The following is a 22460-nucleotide window of genomic DNA, read 5'->3' on the forward strand; positions in this document are numbered from 1 at the left end:
TTTTTTTTCTGAAATGAAAATGATTAAAAGAAATGAAATGAAATCTAAACAACCTTGGTCCTTCTGTCACTTTGTGTACAAAAACATCAATTTTTTTTTTTTTTTTACCAAGGCTTTCATTTTTTTTTTTGAACAAATCAACTCTTGCTTCTGCATATGTGAGAGATGTCTGTCATGGTAAAATTACAATTTTGTTTGATAGAGATTATGAATGTGGCCTGTTGTAAGGACATTATGATATGATTGCTACATATTGACTGTTTGATTTTTAGAATATTTGCAAGTTTTCATGACTTTCTGGTTATAATATGATATAATATATGATACTCAATTTCTCCTGCTTTCTGTAAGGTAGTCTACAACCATGCAGGTTAGGAAAGTATAAAGTATGAATCAAAAAAAAAAGTTGTCTTTTAAGTTATGATGTGGTTAACCATGGAAATTGTTGGTAAATGCACAGTGTTGGGCTATATCTGTGTTCTTAAAGATGTTCTGAAACCTGTCATGTCTTTTCCATGTTAAACTTACACTGAGAATTAAAATATGAAACTCTTAAATTTATGATGGTTAGTTTAACAAGAACAGAAATCTAGACCCAGATTTTATCATGAAAAAAAAATGACCCAAGCCCATCTGAACTTATAGCTTTCTCCCACTGATGAGAATATAAATAACTATTAACATGGGTGCATGATGTGAAATTTTCTTTTTCTTCCGAAACAGCCTTCCATCTGGTGTGACAGGCATGAGTGGATGCATCGCTGGAGTTCTGCTGAATGGCGAATATCAGTTCATCTATGATTTCTACAATGAATTCACGTGAGTGCACCCTGTCAATCTATGAAGTTTTTTTTATGCATCATGGTCAAATATCATGGTCAAGCATTTGGGTCAGGTGTAGAGTTTTCATCATGTGTGTATGTTTCAAATGTAAAGTTTATTGTGATGACTTCATTTTCAACCATTTATTTTAATATGTAATCTTAAATTGTTTGAACATTATCAAATTTGTTTTCTTTAGATGAACAAATTAGTCAATCTTCATGAATCTTTTCACTCCCTCACTAAAATATCAATTCATTGCATCAAATATTTCATTGATTTATGCATTTCTGAATTCATTTGTCTAAATCAATTACTTGCTTTATCAATTTTGGCATTGTACTACTCACTCCAGATATGTTTCTATGTCAATTTATTCTTTTAGTCATACATTTATTAATCAACTACTTTAATCATTCATTCATCCATCCCAGTATGAATAGATCATGCATTATCTTAAAGAATCCATTTGTTTATTAATTTCTTATTTAACATTATGTATTTTATTTCCTGTCATGAATTTATGCAACTTAAGCATAATATGTATGAGTAGATGAATCAATAATTGCAGTGTACAAAAATCAGTTCATTCATTCATTCTTTTATTGGAATATTTAGTCTTTCATTTATTCAGTCATTTATTAATTTCTCTTTATCAACCTAAACATGCTTTACTCCATTTTCATCTATAACTTCGTTCGTTCGTTCATTCATTCATTCATTTGTTCACCCTTGTTCTCACTCCTACAGGAATCCCAAGATGAAGCCAGGCTGTAGCAGTGCCTGTGACAAGCAGCCCTGTCGCAACGGGGGGCAGTGCTTGGACGAGTGGGGTACCTTCACCTGCAACTGCCCCCATCCTGCCCTTCTGGGTAACGACTGCAGCAATGGTAAGCTGGACCACAAACCAAAGTCATTTATAGAACGAGCAGCAAAAATCCTGCAATCTCGTTGGGAAGAGCTTTGTGTTGACTTCTACTGGCCACACATTGTGCACAATTCCTCGTGACACACTCTGACCTGAAGAGTGTCATTTCTATAACGTTTTGTTACAAAGATCATTCATGCACAGTCAAATAAAGGGACTGTAGATGCTTCTGCTGTGCCTCATTTGCTACATGTATTATGAGGGATGGTTGTAAATGCACATGTGGTACTGCAGACACTTCAAACCTTCTGTAATTAAACAAGCTATGTGTCGGTGTGCGAAATTTATGTGGAAGATTATAGAACACTGTGTTTATTGTACAACCTCAACAGATCTGCTTATCAGAAGTAGATATGAAGATATCCACTTGATACTTGAAGAGTTTGTTTGCAAAACAACCGATAAGTCCATATTTGCCAAATGGAGATATTTGCGATTAAAGGTCAAGAATGATAAAGAGAATAATAAGAAATGTTTTGCTTCTTTTGACCATAACTTCAGAAATGTACCTTTATATGTTGTGACTAATATATCATTTGAAAGGTATTATTTTGTACTTCATGACAGAGACCGTACTTCAAAATCTTCAAAAATGGACTTATTGGTTTTTGCAAACAAACTCTTCATTTGTTCTCTAACTTCTTTTTTCTTTGGTGATATGAGATTTTATGTTTATATCTCCTTCATTTTCATGTTTGGTTACACAGTAAAATTGTTGATCAGTTCTCAAACAGACCAGAAGCACTATGTTTTTACAATATTTTTTTTTCCAATCATAATTCAAAATATCAAACGTCAGATTTCTGTTACCACGCTTCAAACTTACCTTTTTGAAAATCATCATATCTCTGTGTTATATAGCCTTTCCTTATTGACTGTGTACAAGGTGCTCTTTATCAAAAAATGTTATTGTTAAAATATTTGATGGCCGAGTGCATTATTGTTTAGAAAAGGGAGATATCATTAATATTGTCTTTCTTTTTACACAGACAAGAGACTGGATACCCTCAGCTTTCAGAAGGACTCTGCCTTCGTGAACTTTGACCCCTCGGACCGGGCGGTGCTGACCGCCGACTTCCACCTGGGCTTCCGCACGTTCCAGACCGACGCCCTTCTCTTCTACGCCCACGACCAGTTCGGCAACTTCATCCAGCTGGACCTGAAGGAGTCTGCCCAGGTCGTCATGACCTTTAATGATGGCAGGGAGATGATGGAACTCGTGACGGCGATTAATGGTGAGCAATTTTCTGAGCCAAAAAGAAGAGACAAAAAAGTGATAGGAAAAGAAAGGAAAAAGAGAGAGACAGACGGCAAAGTGTACTGTTCAAGCTGAAATTTTCACGTACAGATATTTTTGTGAATTTTCTATTTTGCAAAAGCAGTACTTTCATTTGGCAGCTATAACAACGATTACGTGAATGCATTAGGAGATTTGATTTAACATTCTTTTCGGTACTGGGAAGGGTTTTCAATAAATTTCTTCTTTGGAACATATCTTTATGTCTTATATACTTTTATCGGAGAAACAGTAAGACATGGAGATGAATTAGTTTGAAGTTATAGATGAAAATGTGCATAACCAATGCTGCAGCGTATCTTTGGTATTCAATCTCATACAATCATTTGACTCAATTTCCCTCAAAACTTTGTCATTTTCAAGGACAGCAAGACATGGAATTTTCAGAAACAGTAAGACATGGGCATGAATTAGTTTGAAGTTATAGATGAAAATATGCTGAACCTATGCTGTAATGTATCTTTGATATTTAATCTATAACAATGCTTTGACTCAATTTGCTTAACAACTCTGTCATTAACAGGAACAGCTTTGAATTCTGGATCTTGGGTGGATATTTCTGTCATCCGTGCTGACGGTGGAATCACACTTGTTGTGAACACGGACCACAGCAGTACCTACCCCACGAATGTGACCCTCCTAACGGCATCTGATGGCAGGCCGTTCACTGGTGTGGCAGGTATGGGACATTTAATGAAGAACAAAATGATGATGATTTAGAGATGACAGGGAGACAGGAATGGTGGTGATAAAAGATGATGATGGAAGATGATGATGAGGATGATGATGGGAATGACGAGAGTCGTGGTGATGGAGATATTTTTGGCAAAAATGTTGGGGTGATATTTTTTGTGATGATTGCAGTGAAGCAAAGGATGTTACTACAAGCTGGCTAGAAGTGCTTATAGTGATTTTAATTACTTTCCAGATGTTGGTAAAGATGATGGTGATAGTGATGATGATGATGATGATGATGATGATGATGATGAACGGAAAGTGGGAAGAACAAATTTTCATAATAGAGGTTGGGATGCAAATGGTGAAAATATCTCTTTGGTGATGTTGCAGCTGATTATGCAAGAAAAAAATTTGTTTTGAAGAGTGTAATAGTTATAATAACATGACCCTGTGTGCAGAAAGTGACCAGACTTGTGCTTAGAGGGTTATTTGCTGATGATAGAATTGTTATAATGAATTTGAGATACAATGTAGGCAAGTCATCAAATCAAACACATTCAACTCTTCCCATCCAATTCTCCCAATGTAAATGAGAATAACAAGATCATAAGAGCTATTTCATACTAGCAATGTAAATTATAGCATCAGGCATCTGTCGAAGGAGATGGGGAGATAATTTCTATCATTTGGACAGTTGGAGAAAACAAGATATTTATAAAGCAGATATCTGAGTTATATTCCACATTGTGAATATAATATAATTCATTGATCTCAATTGTTTCATTGAAATTGTGTAATTGTGACAGTTCCTGTAGCAAAGATTACTGTTATTGCATTGTATATTTGTAATCGATTAGTGTGTGAAATGTTTGTAATTTTAAATTCTTTAAAATCATGAAATTTTTCAATGACTCCTCTGAAGATATTTTTCCCTTTCCTTGTATGATTCATATCAGGTTTAGTTTTCTTGAACATGCAGTGAATTTGGATACATTTGCAAATGTTACATAGAAATCAAGTGAGATTCCCAGCTAGTTGACTACTTTTCAGAAAGAAATCATTTTCATCAGTCATTGCATCTATAGGATGAGAACTGCTGGTAGGAACCAGTCAACATTTTGGTTGATTAAAATCCATGTTGGTTACCGATTGACTGCTAAGAAAATGAATGAGAAATCACCATAGCAACAATGGTGAAACAAGTTGTACTGATATTGATGGCAGAACAGCTTTGTAGGAATGATTGCCCAATTTCTTTGTCTGAAGCAAATCTCTTGGCTCTGTCTTTCCTTCTGGGTGCACTTTAGCCCCGCTGAACGAATCCAAACCAGGAAATCTTGAGCTTGAAGCATTAAAAGAGCTCAAGTTTGTGCGTAAGTGCCAGACCATCCAGTCCCTCTTTGTATACCCAGACGCATGAAATAGAATCAATATTCAAGACCAACAGGCACTAAGACAGTTTTGAAATTTGATTCCTGAACCCTTAAAGACTGCCTAATATGTGGCCCATTTACCAGGATGGCCCCTTGATCATATTCAGAGCAAGAACCTCCCTGTAGTTCTTATCAATATTTTGGATTTAACCCTTTATTTTGCCTTGAGTTTCTAATATGCAGATGTTTGTATGTGTTGATGTGTGAATGTTTTGTGAATGTTGTACAGTGTAGTCCGTTTATGTTGAATGGTATAGAATCCCACCTTAGTATGTTGTAGTGTATGTATAGCACATCCTTTCCTTTACCTTTCAGCTGAGTGGAAGGTAGAGAGTAATAAATCATTCACAGGAAATACTTTTTTCTTTTCGTTTTTGGTGTAAGATACAAGGAGGCCTGTTATATTATTTTGTAACTTGAAAATATTATTTTGTAACATTCAAATTTGTTGTCAAACCCTATCTAATCCTATGATTTATATGTCTGATATTCATGTTTGTCTTGTAACTGTTTTTACTGACCATGCCCTATATGTTGTTTGTGTTTGTGTTTTGTTAGTTATTGTTGTGGAATGTAAATATTGTCTTTGTTCAGTGGATGAAATTTTGCCAGCATCAAAGACAAAACTGAGAAAAACTTATTTGAAAGTCTAAGAAATGCTGATATAGTTATTATACCTTGTACTACTTTTACCTAAAGATAGAGAAAATAATCATTATGTTCTCAAACACTTAAAGGGGATGGCTAGTACCTGATCAGTGGGAATCAGTGGGAATGCTGGGGGATGATTGTTCCAATCCTTGTGGATTCATTTAAGAATAAATTATATATCTATTGTGTGAAAATTATTTGCTTCAGAATGGTCTCATATTCAAGTAATGTGCAGTTCAATGTTTCCAGGTTAGCATGCCTGTACAGTGTCGGGGCGATCGTTAACGGGCTAGTTAGTGATATTTGGCAGCGTGAAGGCAGTAGCTCTTACAGTACTTTTGAATATGTTCATATCTATGTTATTTGTGTTGTAAGAGTAAACAATTTGAAACTTTAAAAGCAGAATGTACTATGTAGAGACTGCTTCACAATCGTCACATTGAATTCGATAAACATGGCTCCTTATTGACTGTATGTGAAAGTTTAAACAGAGTACATTTTAGCTAATGATATTGCAGATATTGATACATATTTATAGAAGCCCTGTGATTTACAATCATTCCTTGAAGGGAGAATAGCTGAAAGAAAATTACTGCTTTCACAGAATGGACACAGAAATCACTATTTTACTTCTAGTATCCACACATAGTCTCAGGAGTTTGTGAGCTGTTTTTCCAATATTAGTAACATATCCAAAAGGAAATTCATGAAAAAAGTGAAGAAAAAAAGGTGAAATATGTTCGTCGGAAAAAGATAAAGTGATATAGTCAGATATGTTACCATAGTACAGTTTTGCTTGGTGAAATATTCTGCCAAATACTACGTGTATGAAAACCTTTCATTTTGTGCTATTGGTGAGAGTACGCAGTCATGATGAAAACGAGGTGTTAATAGTTTCTTTAAACATTGTTACATTAGGCAACATTACCATGAACATTGGAGTGACCAGCTAAAATCTTTATCGTATCTGCAGCAACTGTACGACCAGTGTTGCCGTTTGATGGGCCATCGGAGTCGTTCGTCAAGGTCTACGTGGGCGGCGTGCCAGAGGGGACCACCACTGTGCCCACCCTCCAGGGGTGCATCAGGGGGCTGGTAGTTGACGGACAGGGGTGGAACTTGCGGGAGAGAGCTGACCCAGAAGCGGGTGAGTGGGTGGTACTTTAATCCATGGAGGATGGGCTGATACAGTCACTGCTACAACACATATTTTCCATAGACACCTGGCCGAGTATACTTGGGACTCGTCCTCAAAGGGTTAATAGTGGGGAGCCAGTGTCTCAGAAGGTGTGTTGAGTACAGTATGCTACTTCAGCTGGACCCCAGAATTAACCCATTTGGGACTAGCTGATTTTGCTGTGTAAAATGTTTCCTATATATACCAGACAGAATATTCTTGCGACTGGGTCTTCAGTGGGTTAATGGCATATGGACATGCTTTAGTATGTATAATGTGAACAGAATTTCAGGATAATGGTTCTGAGAAAGGGGTAAAAAAGAGAATAAAACCCAAATAGATATGTGGATTTCAAGAGAACGATGCAACACTAGTGTAACACATCAATGAGTTTGAGGAAAATCAGACAATCCATTCAAGAGTAATGGATTAATGTATAAGTTTCATTGCTACCATCACAGGGTGAGAAGATTACAACAGTATGCGATGTCACTTTTGGTCATGTTCTATACACTGTGCAAAGTATTAAGATTTACATTATGGCTTTCCTTATCTTAACTACAGAATATGTATTAATATGTACACACTTGAATACACACATAGATATACATACATACATAAATACACACAAACATACATACATAAATAGACACATACACAGAGACTCCAACTCTCCCGTTCTCCCGTTTGAGATTTGATTTCTCCCGCCCTGGCTCTGTGTCTCCCGGTGGAAAGGATTTCTTACTTATTTCTATCGTATGTTGAAAAAAATTAAACCTCAGATAGCACTAGAGAACATCTAGAACCCTAGGAACTTCGCGCTTCGCACACATCAACTTGGAGTCTCCCGTTTGCTAGGGGTTTCCAGCGGGAGAATCTCCAGATCAGAAGGTGCTTGGGGTTGGAGTCTCTGCATACATACATACATAGACACATACACACCTACATACCGTTGTACATACATAGACACATACACACTTACATACATACCGTTGTACATACATACATACATACATACACTGTACATACATGTACACTGTACATACATGTACACTGTACATACATGTACACTGTACATACATGTACACTGTACATACATGTACACTGTACATACATGTACACTGTACATACATGTACACTGTACATACGTACATGTACATACATGTACACACACTGGTTCATGAACTCGTACTGCTCATAGTTTACCATCCTTCTCAGTTACTGTTTATAATGATTGCCCCTATTTGTCTTGTGACTTACAGGCATCTCTGCCACATGTGTGGACAACTGCCTCCCACGCAACCCCTGCCAAAACGGAGGCACCTGTATGGAGATGTGGGACCACTTCAAGTGCAACTGCTCAACTACCTCATACACTGGAAGCACGTGCACCGAGGGTACGTAGTGCAGGGATGGAGTGAGGGGACGACAAGGTGGATGAGTACAGAGTGGAGGAAGTGAACTGAGTGAAGGAAGTGAACTGAGTGAATGACAGATGAATTGAAAGATGGAGGGAGACAGAGACATAGATAGATAGATAGATAGATAGATAGATAGATAGATAGACAGATAGATAGATAAATAGATATAGATAGATAGATACATACATACATACATACATACATACATAGATATAGATAGATAGATAGACAGATAAATAGGTATAGATAGATAGATAGATAGTGAAAGAGAGTGAGATGGATGAAAATCGAATCATGTAGACTTGATTATTTACTTGATGAAAAGAGAATGATAGAGCTCAAAGGCAGATTGATGTTTTATGTATACATGTGGACTAACTTGCATTTAAACAATTATAATTTGATAAGTCATATGCAAGTTAAATTCAAGTAAATTATGCTCATGCAAATTAAACTCAAATGTTATTCATAATAGAACAAAATGAGTTATTCATGTGCAGCCTTGATGAGTTGCTGATTTGAAAGCAAATTTAAGTGAGCAATAAATCAAGAAGATTTGAAAAGGGCATGAATTTCAAGTGGAATGCTGAATCAGGTGATCTTTGATGTGATTATTTGGTCAAATTAGGCCGCTGTAGTGGAAATAATTATTGCTACACCATTTGTGTATCACAGGTGTCATATCCATATCCATATCCATACTTTAATCTGTCAATGAAGTGTATTTCTGTGATGTTATCCACATTCATTCTTGCAGATATTGGAGCTACATTCAACGCTGGCAGCCTCCTACTCTACCCCTTGTTTTCACCGAGCGATCAAGCCAACGATGTCCTTGAAAATGATGAACTACACTTTGGATTCAGCACCACCGCATCCTCGGGAACAATTTTCTACGTTCGTAACGACTTCGCCAATTCAGACCAGCAGAATTACATCAGTGTCAGTCTGATGTCAGGACATCTTAAATTTGTCTTCAACTTTGGAGCTGAAAAGGGTGAGTATTTCACACTGACCTCTCCATCACCATTAATACCCAAACGAAAAATCATTTTTTCCAGTGTAACTCTGAGTATTATGCCATGTTCGCGCGCCTGACTCAGTTGATGGCGTGCCATGTTCACATATTTTGCTCAAATTCACAACCCCTCCCAAACCGATCAATAAATCGCCAAATGCAGCAGACCAGTGAAAGCTTTACTCTCGATTCCATTCCCGCACATGTATAGCTTGCATTATGGGGAGGGTGAATGTCAAGCAATGTTTCCTATGCAATAGATTTGCAAGTAGGGCCTAAATTCTAAGTTTCTGATGCTATTCATTTTTGCAAAAGTCATCACTGTAGGCAGGATTCCCCAGGTTCCCTCCCCCTCCAAAAAAAGGAAACTAAAAAGTTGTCTGCAAACCTTGCAGTTAGAGATTATTATAAAATCTTCTTCCTTAGTCAGTAGGATTCTTTAAACAGTCTTACACTTATGAAAATACTGTGGACTTGATACTTTAATACCTGTACCCTCCTTGGAGAATGCAGGAAAATAAAACTTACATCAAAACAGACAAGCCAGCAGAAAATGGACTTGTGATTTTCATATATTTGTATAACTTTTTTTGCTAGTTAATATGATCTGATGACCGAGAGAAGTAAATTGTAAAAAAAAACTGGAAATTGCAGTGTCTATTTTGATATCTGGAAAGCAAAGCATGCTTGGTTATAGTACATCTTCATATGGCGTATTGCAGTGTTTAAGTTGTAGTAGAGAATATTGTATTTCAGTATGGATGATATAGTGTGTTTGCGCAGTGGTAGTGATAAGCATTATAATTATGTGTCTCTTGTCCAATGTCCAGTTGAATTACAAAAGAGTGGCCCCTTCAATGATGGATTCCGTCACATCGTGGTCATGAAGAGATTCGGACGAGTCATCTTGGTTGATGTAAGTTTAGAGCATATGTTTCATATATTTTTAAATAGTGGGCTTAGTCTATGTGATGTGTGAGTTCTTCACTATGCAAATTTTCATTCCTTGATTTTTGCATTGTCAAGTATTTGTAGATCTGAAATTGCCATTACATTACGTAGGCTGAATGTCAGGCCAAAAGAATTAATGAATGGAGGAGGGTAGCTCATAGGAGAGCAAAGGAACAACCCGTCCCATGCATTTAAGTTATAGTCATTTCAGTGTACTTGTGCATAGAACATACTCCTTAAGCAAGAAGGGAACAAGTGTCTTTGAAACCTGGATGTTTCATGTGTCACAGATCTGAATTCTTTTGAGGTGGAAAGAATACAATTTGAATCTACAAGGTGGGCTTGCACAAAAGGTTCCAGCATTTAATCATATAGTGCCATCTGAAACTCAAGATAATTGTGTATGTAAACCAGTCCTCTCTCTGCAAGCACTTTGCTTTTTGTAAAATGATAGATATTGTAAAGCTTTTTTTTTTTTCTGTCATCAAGTAGCAGAAGTGTCTGCAATAGATACTGTGTGTTCATGTACAATTTTTGAGTCACTTTGCAGTAATGTGTTTCACTTTTGTCAATTTGAGATTAGATTTTGTTTTTGTTTTTTTTTTTTCTGTACAAAAAAATGTTGTTTATTAGTGACATTTCTTCTGGTTTGTATTTAGGTTGACAATCAAGGCGATGACTACAAAGCTCTGCTCACAGCTCCACGACACTTTGCTGGTAGAGCTGCCATTGTCGTGGGAGGAGTTGAACACAACATGACAATGTTCAGTGAGGGTGGTTACAAGGGTTGCATTACGAGTAAGTGGGAATATTTTGATGTCACAATGATATCACCACTGTTATCACCATCATCAGGGAGCTTTAGATTTCTGCAGTGTGGATGTTCAGAGAGAGAGAGAAAAAAAGCTGTTCCTCGCATGTGCAAACTTGCTTATCAAAATCGATCTTTATCTCACACTGTTGAGTTTTCACAATGTATTCTGGGCTCTTTTTAATCTGCTCAATTCACGACGTAGAGAGCTGTTTGATGCAATGATCCTATGGGGGTTCCATTATGCTTTTTTAAAGGTTGTGTCCTCGCGTGATATGAAACTACTTTACAACACGATGCAGGCTGAGAGGAGAATGGCCAACACAATCACTGTCTTACGTGTCACAAATCTAAAGCTCCCTATTACCACCACCATGAGAACTGCTCTTACTTATTCTTGAAAGGATGTATGATGAAATGAAACTCATCTCCAAATAATGCTGCCTTTGATATTTTGATTTTCAGTGAACAGTGAAGATTGAGTTTCTGCATGTAGGCTTTTTCAGTTTCTGCAATTCTTCACTGATAATGGTTGATTTCTTCTTGCTGTTTTATACTTAAAGGGGAATGAACCCCAAGTATACAGGTGAATTGACTAATGTAGCAATATTAGTAGAACACATCAGTGAAAGGTTTTGAGGAAAGTTGGACAGTTTGTTCAAAAGTTATGAATTTTTAAAGTTTTGGTGCTGCCATCACTGAATGAGAAGACTGCTAGAGATCATATTTAAGAAAATATGAATAAAAATATAACATTTTTCCACTTTTCTAGCATAGTGAAAGAGCACTAGACCTACCTCTTTTTGAAAGCAGGGGGAATTATATTGCCCTTGACATATGTCAGTAACAAATTGTTGGAATGTGTACTTTTCATATAACACAATATTTTGTTGAATTTTCTTTATATCATTTTCCATATATGAAAGTCATGATCTGTAATAGTCTTCTCATCCAGCAATTTATATATGCACACGACCTTTGAAATAACTTTTGAACAAATTGTCTGATTTTCCTCAAACTTTCACTGAAGTGTTCTACTAATATTGCTGCATTCACTCAATCCTCATGCCATGCACCTCTAATTGCCACACTTATGAAAAATATTTATTGAAAATACAAATAAACCAGCAATTACTTATGATGTCATCTTGAAAGTAAGCTTTTGTGAATCTTGTCACCTTTGCTTTGATTGGGGTATTTCTGTCTTTGAAATAAAATTGGGAGTTCTGGTATCTGCTTTTTTTTTCAACCTGATAGCTTGCAATGAAAAGAAGACTGATGGAACACACCTTGATATTTTTGCAACCACTGTTTGGTTATCAACCCGTTGAGGACGGGCTGATTTTGCTACAGCACGCATTTCCCATAGACACCTGCCCGAGTATACTTGGGATTCATCCTCAACGGGTTAAGGGCTCAATTGTATTCGTTGGGAAAATAATACTAAGATGCTATCCCTCAGATTAAAGGAAAGACCATGTGTTAGACTGATGATTTAATACTCAAGCACACAAACAAAAGCATTACAGAGTTTTTGCCAACTTTCCAGGTCTGTACTACAACCGCATGACTCCACTGGACCTGGACATTAGTGGTCTCGGCATGACCCGATCGGGATGTGCAGCATTTGAGCCTACAACCACTACTGCTGCCATGACAACCGAGATGCCTTCAAATCCATTGTTCCAGAAGGTATACTCAAAGGCGAATTGATGTTACAGTTGCATGCAAGTCCATGACCATATGCTCCTGTGACAATTGAAGAGTTTGTTTGCAAAAACCGATAAGTCCATATTTGCCAAATGGAGATATTTGCGATTAAAGGTCAAGAAAAATAAAGAGAATAATAAGAAAAATTTTGCTTCTTTTGACCATAACTTCAAAAATATACCTTTATATGTAGTGACCAATATATCATTTAAAAGGTATTATTTTGTACTTTATGACAGAGATCGTACTTCAAAATCTTCAAAAATGGACTTATTGGTTTTTGCAAACAAACCTTTCAATTGCTCCCATGAAATATGTGCACACTAAGCCAAATCGTAGATTATACCCATAAACATAATCCTAACCCTAATCCTAATGCTCACATCAAACTAGACCTAAAATCCTATCACAATCCTAACCCTAACCCTAAGTCCTCAGAGAAAATAAGACCGGAGTAATTGTCGCAGGAGCAAATGTCGTGTCACCTTACAATGTTGACAGCAATAGTTGTACTGCTGTCTAGTCTGGTACTAGTATGATACATTCTGGGTCATATCTCATGGAGGTTATTAACCCATTACAAACTAGAACCATGTATGTTTCCAGTCTCCATGTTGATTCAATAAATGACTCAAACAGAGCTGCCACCTGGTTTGCTTTTGAAGTTTTTCATATATTTTTTTTTCTTCATCCAAATTTGGAAAAAAAAGGTTCTTTAAATGATAAATATGTGTTGGGAAATTTGATTCACTGTGCTAAATGTGTGCAATTTTTCCATTATTAACCAAAATATGTTTACCTAAAAACTATATATTTTTTTTAAATCTCCAGAGGTTGGAAAATCTGTTAAATTATTCCACTACGAGCTTGACTTTGTGTAGGATTAATACAGATGTCACATTTGTCAGTAGCAAGGTGATTTTAGTGTTAGACCAAGTTTGGTAAGACCCAAGTTATATGTTGAACTTGGGTTTACAGTGTATAAGGTTTGTATCACTGCTCTGAGAGTTTGATTGGTGGATTGATGGCGTCTCTCCCTCCTTTCAGCCAATGACGATGCCTCCCTGGAATGTCCAGCCGGCAGAATGGCAGGAGGTGCCAGAGGAGTTGTCAGATAAGCAAGAGCGAGATCCGCTACTCATGGGCAGTGAGTATCGTACACATCTGTTTCTGAGTCTTCTCGAGATGAAACTTCTGACAACGATTGATGTTCTTTGAGTATACCATGCTTTTATAATGACAGGTTACAAAATGGTTTCTGCAATACCATGGGAATAGAAATGCTAGCAGTAAGGAAACTTTTATGCATTTCGCACGACATGCATCTGGCGTGAAAATTAAATGCGTGTATTTTTGCTTGCTATATGTGATTCCATCCACTTTATTCTTTTGATTCCACAAAATTTGGAACACGCCAAGTTTACCATACTCGTCTAAGCATGAAAAATTACTCATGTGAAAATTTCCACTTTTAGAGTATGTAGCGAATACACCCCACAAACACAACCACACACACCAAAATGGGTTTTTTGGTTACATTCATTGTCCTCTGTCTGAACTTGGAAAGTAATAATGGATTAGCCTAAAAAGTGTTCTTGCCAGAGTGCAATATCAACCACACTCATCCTATATCAAACCATAGTAATGTTAAGCATTCTATTAACTATCCATTACTGCATGTACTGTAAGTGAAGAGGAGCATTGTGCACAAAGTCTTTCTGAAGGACTCAGTTGTCATGGCTGGTCTTGAACCCTAGACCTTTGTGAAAGTGCAACTCACTCAAACCACTACACTATGTCTCATATACATGGTTAAGATATTTTCTTTTTTTTTTCTAATGATTTACCTGTTAGTTCACAGATATGACAGGGCTGCACACTAACCCATTTTCTTCCACTGGTCCGACAGTGATTTTTACTGGTCAAGGACCAGTCGGACCAGTGCCAGTGTGTAGCGTCCGTTATCAAATTGCCCCTATGATCTAAAACATGGCTTGCTTGGATCTAGCAAGTAGTGGTTGAATGTTTTGGTGTGTTGGCAAAATCAAGTCAGCTTCCTTGCTTTTATTAATGGTGGATGATGCTCCTTTGGGACAAGACTCTCCTGATACACTATTCTGCAAAATAACTTTATCTCTTCACTTGCACACCCAGTCATCATCGCTGTCTTCGTTGTGGCATTCCTCATCCTCATCATCTGCATCGTTGTCACGGCGATGAGCATCAAGAGCAGTAACAACCAACAGCAGCGGGCTGCTGCCGGTGACAAGGATGGAGAACCCAAGGAAGTGGATGTCTTACTAGAAGATGGAAGGGGTGAGTCTGCCTCTTGCTTTTTTGTTTGTCAGCCATTTTTTTTTTCATGCCTGGTCAGGGGAAAATGGTATTAAAGAAGGATTTCTCTTACTTTAACTCTCTATATGCCACGATGTACATCTCCTGTGTGCTACATTATTCTATGATCATAATATAGGTACGCTTTAGGAAAACATTCCATTTTTCTAATCTATGTAACTTTGTATAGATTTTTGTTATGCTGGACATGTAAATAGGAAAATTGCAGAGAAAATGCCAACCTTTGCTTCAATGTGGATTTTATGCCAGATATGTGATGGTTTGTCTTTCAAATGACTATTAACTTCATTATTGTCCAGGCATGACTTTTACACACAAAACAGTGACAGAAACTTAGAATTTACTGGCAAATCAAATAGGTAACACCGTTTGATTCAATCACCACATAATGCAAGCTACATGTGACAGGAATGGAATCGCTAGTGAAGTTTTTGTTGCACAGGGGCATCTGGATATTTGGCAATTGGTTTGGGACAGCTTAATTGTGCATTTGAGCAAAATATGCGAACTTGGCACACTTTCATGTGAGTCAAGCATGTGAACATGGCACATAAAGAGGTAAAAAATCAGAGTGCTTGAATTGTATAATTTCCTAATTTTACTCCTGAAGATTCAATGCAGCATGTAGCTTGATGTCTCCTCACAACAAGTGAAAGTCTAAATATGTGTGTTAACAGTTTGTTTGTGTCACCATCAATTACGCTATTGGGCTCCCAAGCTTTTTTTTAAATATTAAACAGACAGTTTCCATTAAATTGCATTTTTTTTTTCATTCATTTACACTTCTGGTAATTTCAGAGGACTGTACCAGGGCTTTGAAATGCACAGAGATGTTGATATGCCTATATGGAATTCTGCAATGTTTCAGGAAACTAACTGTGACAGTAAATGCTAAATGAAATCACTGAATTGTTTTTAATGGAATGCAAAGGTGACAGAACTGGTCAAAGAGGCTCTAGCTAGATTGTCTCGTGGGATTTCACTCTCAGACAAATGTGCTACCCAAAGACGACCAAACACCTGAAAAATGGGCCCCAAATGGGCATTACATTTACATCAAATTTGCACCCTGAATGGTGTCACCAGGAGCATCACATACCCTGCATGGCTGTTTATGAAAAAGATTATATCACCAAGTAAAATATGCTAAATGTCATTATGGATGAATAATGACTTCTTACACTAGTTGGAAAATAACAACAAAGTAATACTTTCTTGAAATATAAGAATTAAATCAGTTATGCAGATGTCAGATTCATCTTTGTTTAATCCACAACATTTACTACTGTCCCAAAATGATGCTGTGCATGAATGCTCAACTTGCTGGAACAATTTGACAACATGGCAAGACAAGCCAATAAGCACTATGATGAAACTGTCTTTCTCTGTTACTATCAGTGCATGTGCCTGTGTTACTATAGCTTTGCCTTCATCTTGTTCTACCTGTAATTCCTGGGTGTCCCTAATGCCTCTTGTGCCTCTCTCTTTCTCTCTCAGGGGGTAGCTCAGGGCGGAGCTCTTCGGGGGCGCACCCCTCCCCCGGCAAGCGAGCTCCCTCAGCCGAGGTATATTGATGAGTACGGGACCACAATCTTCTGGTATTCCATGTCTTGGCATGTCAGTGTTTTTTCAATCTTGTTTGAAAAGTTGTGAATCTGCCCTATCCCATCTCCACCTCCAGGGGGCGCCCCTTATCTTGCTCTTCTGCTGCAGTGCTGTGAATCTATTTTGTTTCTCCTTCTGACGAAGATTTGAATGACGCTTTACCTGAAATGAATCTGTCTGCTCATTTGAGCTAAGACCAGCTATCATTTCAAGTGTCATTCTTCTGTTCTTACTGCTGCAAATTTCTAGCAAAAGACAGCAAACTTAATTTTCATTTACTGCGAGATAATGAATGTTCAAAAATCTTGCAAAAGTCTGCAAATCTTACTAGACTCTGACAGAAACAATCATTGCTGGTTATTATAATGGGAAAGGATTTTATAACCTTTGATTTTCACCAATCCTTTTGACTTAACCCTTTGAGGACGGACTGATTTTGCTACAACACTCATTTCCCATAGACCCCTGCCCGAATATACTCGGGACTCGTCCTCAACGGGTTAATGGCACAAAGTTGTACAAAATATTGTTCTGTTATGGAAAAAAAAGGTCAAAACAATCAAAAAATGTTTGTGCTGAAACAGCGTGCAGAAAATATTTTGTTACACCATAAGATTGAGATAAAAGATTACATTCAATGAACCCCAATAAATGATAACAGTTTGATCAAACCAAGAACACACTGTGATTATAACCCAACCAACTGATCATCAAACTATATTCTAAACAGTCCCTCACCTTTCCTTTTACGTCTGTGACTACTAACCTTTGCCAAAGCATGTGAATTTCAGAAGTATTCTTTTTTGTGTGTGTGTGCATCTTTCCTTGTTGCTATGTTTCATAGATATGAGTATAGAATAGACTTGTCTTCCACCTCAGGCCTAAAGAAGTAGTTTCAGGTAATTCTGCAAAAGTGCAAGCTAGTTTAGTTGATGTTTGTGAATATGCAAGCCTCTTAGTTAAAAGGGACCCCTCCCTTCACTTCCTGGTTGAAATTGAGTTTGCTTTTAAACATCAAACCTTTTCTACATATACATGGAATCATCACAGTTGGATAATATTTTTTGAAAATGAAGGGTCTATGCCAAAGACAGCATACCAAGTGACATTGAAATGCAGCATGGGAAACCACAAACGTCCTGCCACCATTTGAATTTGTTTTTAGTTTTCCAAAGCTAGAAGGGAATGTTAGGTTGGGTAACTTGTAAAACGTTTTGATAGCATGCAAATGCAGAACATGTGTAAGAAAAGAATTATTCATAAGCCTAAATCATGGTAATAACATGTCAACTAACAGCATGCAAAGCTGTTCAGAGAATGCAATCATAATGTAAATATAGTCAAATTATCTATCAATTTCTTCACTATCTTCTACATTTTCTGTGTCTCACTTGCATGTGTAAAATAATCTGCAAATTCTGTCTATCTATCTATCTATCTTTCTATCCATCTGTCTATCTTTTCATCTATATGTCCATCTCTCTATCTTAGCATCTATTCCTCTATCTGCCTACCTATCTTTCTATCTGTGCATCTATTAATCAATCTATCTATCTATCTATCTGTCTATCTATCTATCTATCTATCTATCTATCTATCTATCTATCTATCTATCTATCTATCTATCTATCTTTGTGTCACATCTGTCCATCTATCTCCCAATCTGTTCTTCCATCTATCAAATTATTATCTGCTTATTCAATTTCCCTAGTATCTATCAACTGTTTTTTCATCGCAATTTTCATAATCTTGTCTACTAGTCTATCTGTCTGTATATCAAAAAATTTACCTAACTCTCATTCTGTTTATCTCTTGGTCTCACCATCCCTTTCAAGATCTATCTGTCTGTCTCTTTATCTGTATATTTGTATGTTTGTATGTCTGAGCAACATTCCTCTATATCTGTAGATGCTAATTGGTCTCTGTGTATCTCCACGCACCCCTTCCCACAGATCAGCGTTAGAGAGCTAGAATGGGATCCACAGATAGAGAAAAATATGCGCCCGCCCGAACTGGAATGGGACAACACCTCCTACACCAGCCCCGATACACCCCTTGAAGTCACACCCCTTGGATCTACATCCCTTGGAGCTACACCCCTTGGAACCACGCCCGAAGGGCCCTCACTAGTCCCCTCGGAGGCCCCCTCTCCAGCACCCAGCACACCCCACACCCCAATCAGGGCCAGCCCCTCCCCAACTCTCCTGCAGCTTGCTGCCAATCACAACCCACGGCTAGCTGACGTACCCTTCATAGATGGCCACCCCCCTTACAGCTCCGGCATAACTCACCCCTTTCACATAAAGGATACACCAGTGTAGTCATGTTACCACACACAAGCTCATCACCATGAATAACCCCAGGGAAGGTTTTTATGCCCTCTCTACCGTTTTGCTATGCAAGCATCAATTTTCTTACGTGTAGCCAGAGAATTTCACCCGAAATACTCAAGTTGCTAGTTCATTCCTTCCAAATGTGATATTGATAAAAACCATAGATATATATATACTAGGGTAGTGCCATTGTACACTTCTTTGTGTATATAAAGCAGATAAATGAAAGATATAAAATGTTGAGAATATGAGGCATAACAGTCTCATTACAGATTTGTGCAGGAGCTAATTTCATTAGAGCTGAATCTACCCCCACCACCCCCCCCCCCCCCAAAAAAAATGCCATGCATAACTTGTGAACATGCTTTACGATTGTTGTAAATGAAGTGCTCACATTACAAAAAAAAAGAATAACAGTAGGAAATAATATTTCTTATGCTAGGAAATAATATTTCTTATGCGGACAAATATCAGGGACATGAGTTGTGAATTGTTTGGAGGATTTGAATGGTCGTTGCACTTTGCCTGGATGAAGCAGAATGCTTTCTGTTTTATCGTAGCCTCATGGGAAGCATTCTGAAATACTCCACAAAATGATGGTTTTTCTTGAAGAGAATGAGACATGTGACATATTTTTCCATCAAATTATCAGTATTAATTTGTACGCTGATAGTGTAGAAATTTTGTACAGGATATTACCAACTCTTCCATACTCGTGACAAAGTGCATAGAGGTGATATATCTTTGTACTTCTTCGATGCAATTCCATTTATAGTCAGAAGACAGGGTGTGCTGTCTGCGTTCACATGTGCTGTAATTTTCTCCTTATCTGAGAAGTTACTTAACCCTCTCCTTGCTATTTTGTCAAAAAAAATGTCCTTGCTTGCTTAATTAAGCTGTCAAAAGGTTGAATATCTACCCAATTTTGTATCCTGTAATAAACTTCTTAATTTGCTTTGAATACAGTTACTGATGAATTTGACTTGCGGCAGTGCAATCTTTGATTGATCACGTCTCCCAAGATTTGATGTGTCAATCAGCATTTTGTCCTGCAAGTCATGATGAAGACCATGATGAGGTGTAAATTAGTTTGAAAAAGATGAGTGCAATGAAAATGATTTAATGGCGATTTGGAATGGAACACACTTGTTGTTTGGAAAGTAATGATTTATTTTTTAAATAAATTTCCTTTGAAATTCTTCCAAGACAAAAATGTTCCGATTTGTCTTTTAAAAAGAAATTTGTGTAAATCTGTTATAAAAGAAATCGATTCTGTTCTAGCTTCCTAGCTTTACATGCAGTGCAGTGAGTTGAGTAAATGCCATGCATTCTAGGAATTCCTTCACTCTCTATATGCTGTATATTCTATATGTATGTTCATTTTAAAAAAGAAGAAGTAGGAAAAAACAAAAACAAAACAGAAACGTATCACGAATGTGATTATCCGGGGCCTTATTCACAATTTTTCGATGTATCATACAACAAATGATGAGAGAATGTGTATGTAAATATGCTTCTTTTCTTCAATATTGTGCTGAATTTATACGTGAAGAGAGTTATCAGTATGCATTTCTGGTGGATTTTAAAGTTCATTGTACTTTGCTTCGAAACAGCAGATGTATTCATCAACAAATTGGAGAAATCGAATGGAAAGGAATCTTACATAGATATAATATTCAGGTAAATCTAGATTTTTCAAAGTGCTCACAGTATTCTCATAGCTAGTGAATATTCTTTATTTCAAAAAATCTGATAGAGGTTTATAGAAAAAGTATTTCTGAATGAATACTTGATGTCAGTGGTATGGCATTTCTAAATTATCTTTGAATATGAAGTTGAATGCATCGAAACAGTGACCAAATCAAAGTTTGTAAAAATGTATGTACTGTCATGAGCAATAGTGAGTATGAAAATGACGGTCGTTTTTAGTGAGGATTTTTTTTCTTGATATTATGTAGGAAAGTGATGTTTGTCATTTAAAGCAAGCCCTGAAATATATTAGCTATGATACTGATCTTTGACCTTTCACCTGTAGATGACCTCTCCAACTCAACACTTGTCGGGACATTGCAATCTAAGAAATCTTGCGTTAGATACATTTCTGCCTTATCCTCAGCATGTATTTCTCAAATGATTATTTGTTGTTTTTACTCACCTTTGCATTAGTGTATGGAAGATAGCTTGCCAGTATGTGTGTATAAGTCGATGATTGTATTGTTTGCTGAGTTGCCTATGCTGTAATATCTTTTTTTTTCAAAGTTTATGTTCTCTGAAGATAATTTGAATCATGTAGAAATATGTGCATTAATGTAAGTCGAGAATATCGGGGAGATCTCCATTAAACAGCTATTATAAGTTTGTTTGAAAGTGATTACATCAATATGAAATGGGTAGTACACGATTTGATTTAGTGTTGGAAATCGGGTTTTTCGTGAATACAAATTGTATGCATTCTATAGAATATATTATATTATAAGTTGAGTACAATTTTACTGTTCTTATTGATATTTGTTGGATTATTTTGTTTATGTATATATTAGTTCCTTCATATAGATATCATTATGCATTGTACTTTTCTTTACCAGTGCGCCATCTTGCCCAAGTGTCTGCTCCTGATGTTAATAATTTCCAAAGCATAATATCAACGAAATGTGATGGAATATGTGTCTACTACCATTTTTAAGCATTACACCGCACCTATCCATTCTTGCTTATATCTAAGTGCATTTTCATTTGTGTGTAGTATCTGTTGAACAACAAACGAACATAGAAGCAGCTTATAAAAGCAAAAACATTTTTTCACAGTTTTTTGAGAGTTTATCTGAATTCTAACTAATCCACCTCTTCCAGGTTGCTTCCAAATTTGACTAATGAGTCAAGCTGCCGATGTTGCGATTTTTTTATCCAACGCCGTCTAGATGCAGACAAATATATAGTATTTAGAGATTTATTCAGACACTTTCTCTTCGTTTGTGGTGGAATGCTTTCACGAGTCAACGTGGAGGAAACAGTAAAAGATGCGGCAACCTCAGGATCGGTTGTGTATGCAGTATGCATTTCCGATGTAATTGTGTGTATAATTTCTTTGGAGACGAGTCGATGGTCTTATTAGTTTCATCATTCGATGTTATTTTTAGATGTACTGTTTGAGAGTTGAGATAAAATGAGTTGATTGTGCAATGTGTCGTAGAAAATTTAATGACGCGGGATCTAACATTCCTAACCTTTTGGTAGACTTTGAAAACATGATTGTGTTCATGGAGTCAGTTC

General features: G+C 36.9%; 1 protein-coding gene across 1 annotated transcript in view; it reads left to right on the top strand.

The window, feature by feature from the left end:
- The window catches only part of LOC139720472 (axotactin-like), a 62811-nt gene extending 43633 nt beyond the window's left edge, over nt 1-19178 (top strand). Inside the window, exons 18-31 of the mRNA XM_071631828.1 lie at nt 724-819; nt 1573-1712; nt 2740-2985; nt 3571-3726; nt 6783-6956; nt 8249-8383; nt 9165-9404; nt 10256-10341; nt 11036-11174; nt 12737-12879; nt 13945-14044; nt 15052-15213; nt 16750-16817; nt 18810-19178. Of these exons, the coding sequence (XP_071487929.1) occupies nt 724-819; nt 1573-1712; nt 2740-2985; nt 3571-3726; nt 6783-6956; nt 8249-8383; nt 9165-9404; nt 10256-10341; nt 11036-11174; nt 12737-12879; nt 13945-14044; nt 15052-15213; nt 16750-16817; nt 18810-19178 (2254 nt within the window). The remainder of the gene's footprint in view (nt 1-723; nt 820-1572; nt 1713-2739; nt 2986-3570; nt 3727-6782; nt 6957-8248; nt 8384-9164; nt 9405-10255; nt 10342-11035; nt 11175-12736; nt 12880-13944; nt 14045-15051; nt 15214-16749; nt 16818-18809) is intronic.
- Nucleotides 19179-22460: the final 3282 nt, after the last annotated feature.

This window comes from Diadema antillarum, unplaced genomic scaffold, assembly GCF_040938485.1.
Source record: "Diadema antillarum isolate AM-2024a unplaced genomic scaffold, OU_Dant_1.0 scf00000128, whole genome shotgun sequence".
NCBI lineage: Eukaryota > Metazoa > Echinodermata > Echinoidea > Diadematoida > Diadematidae > Diadema > Diadema antillarum.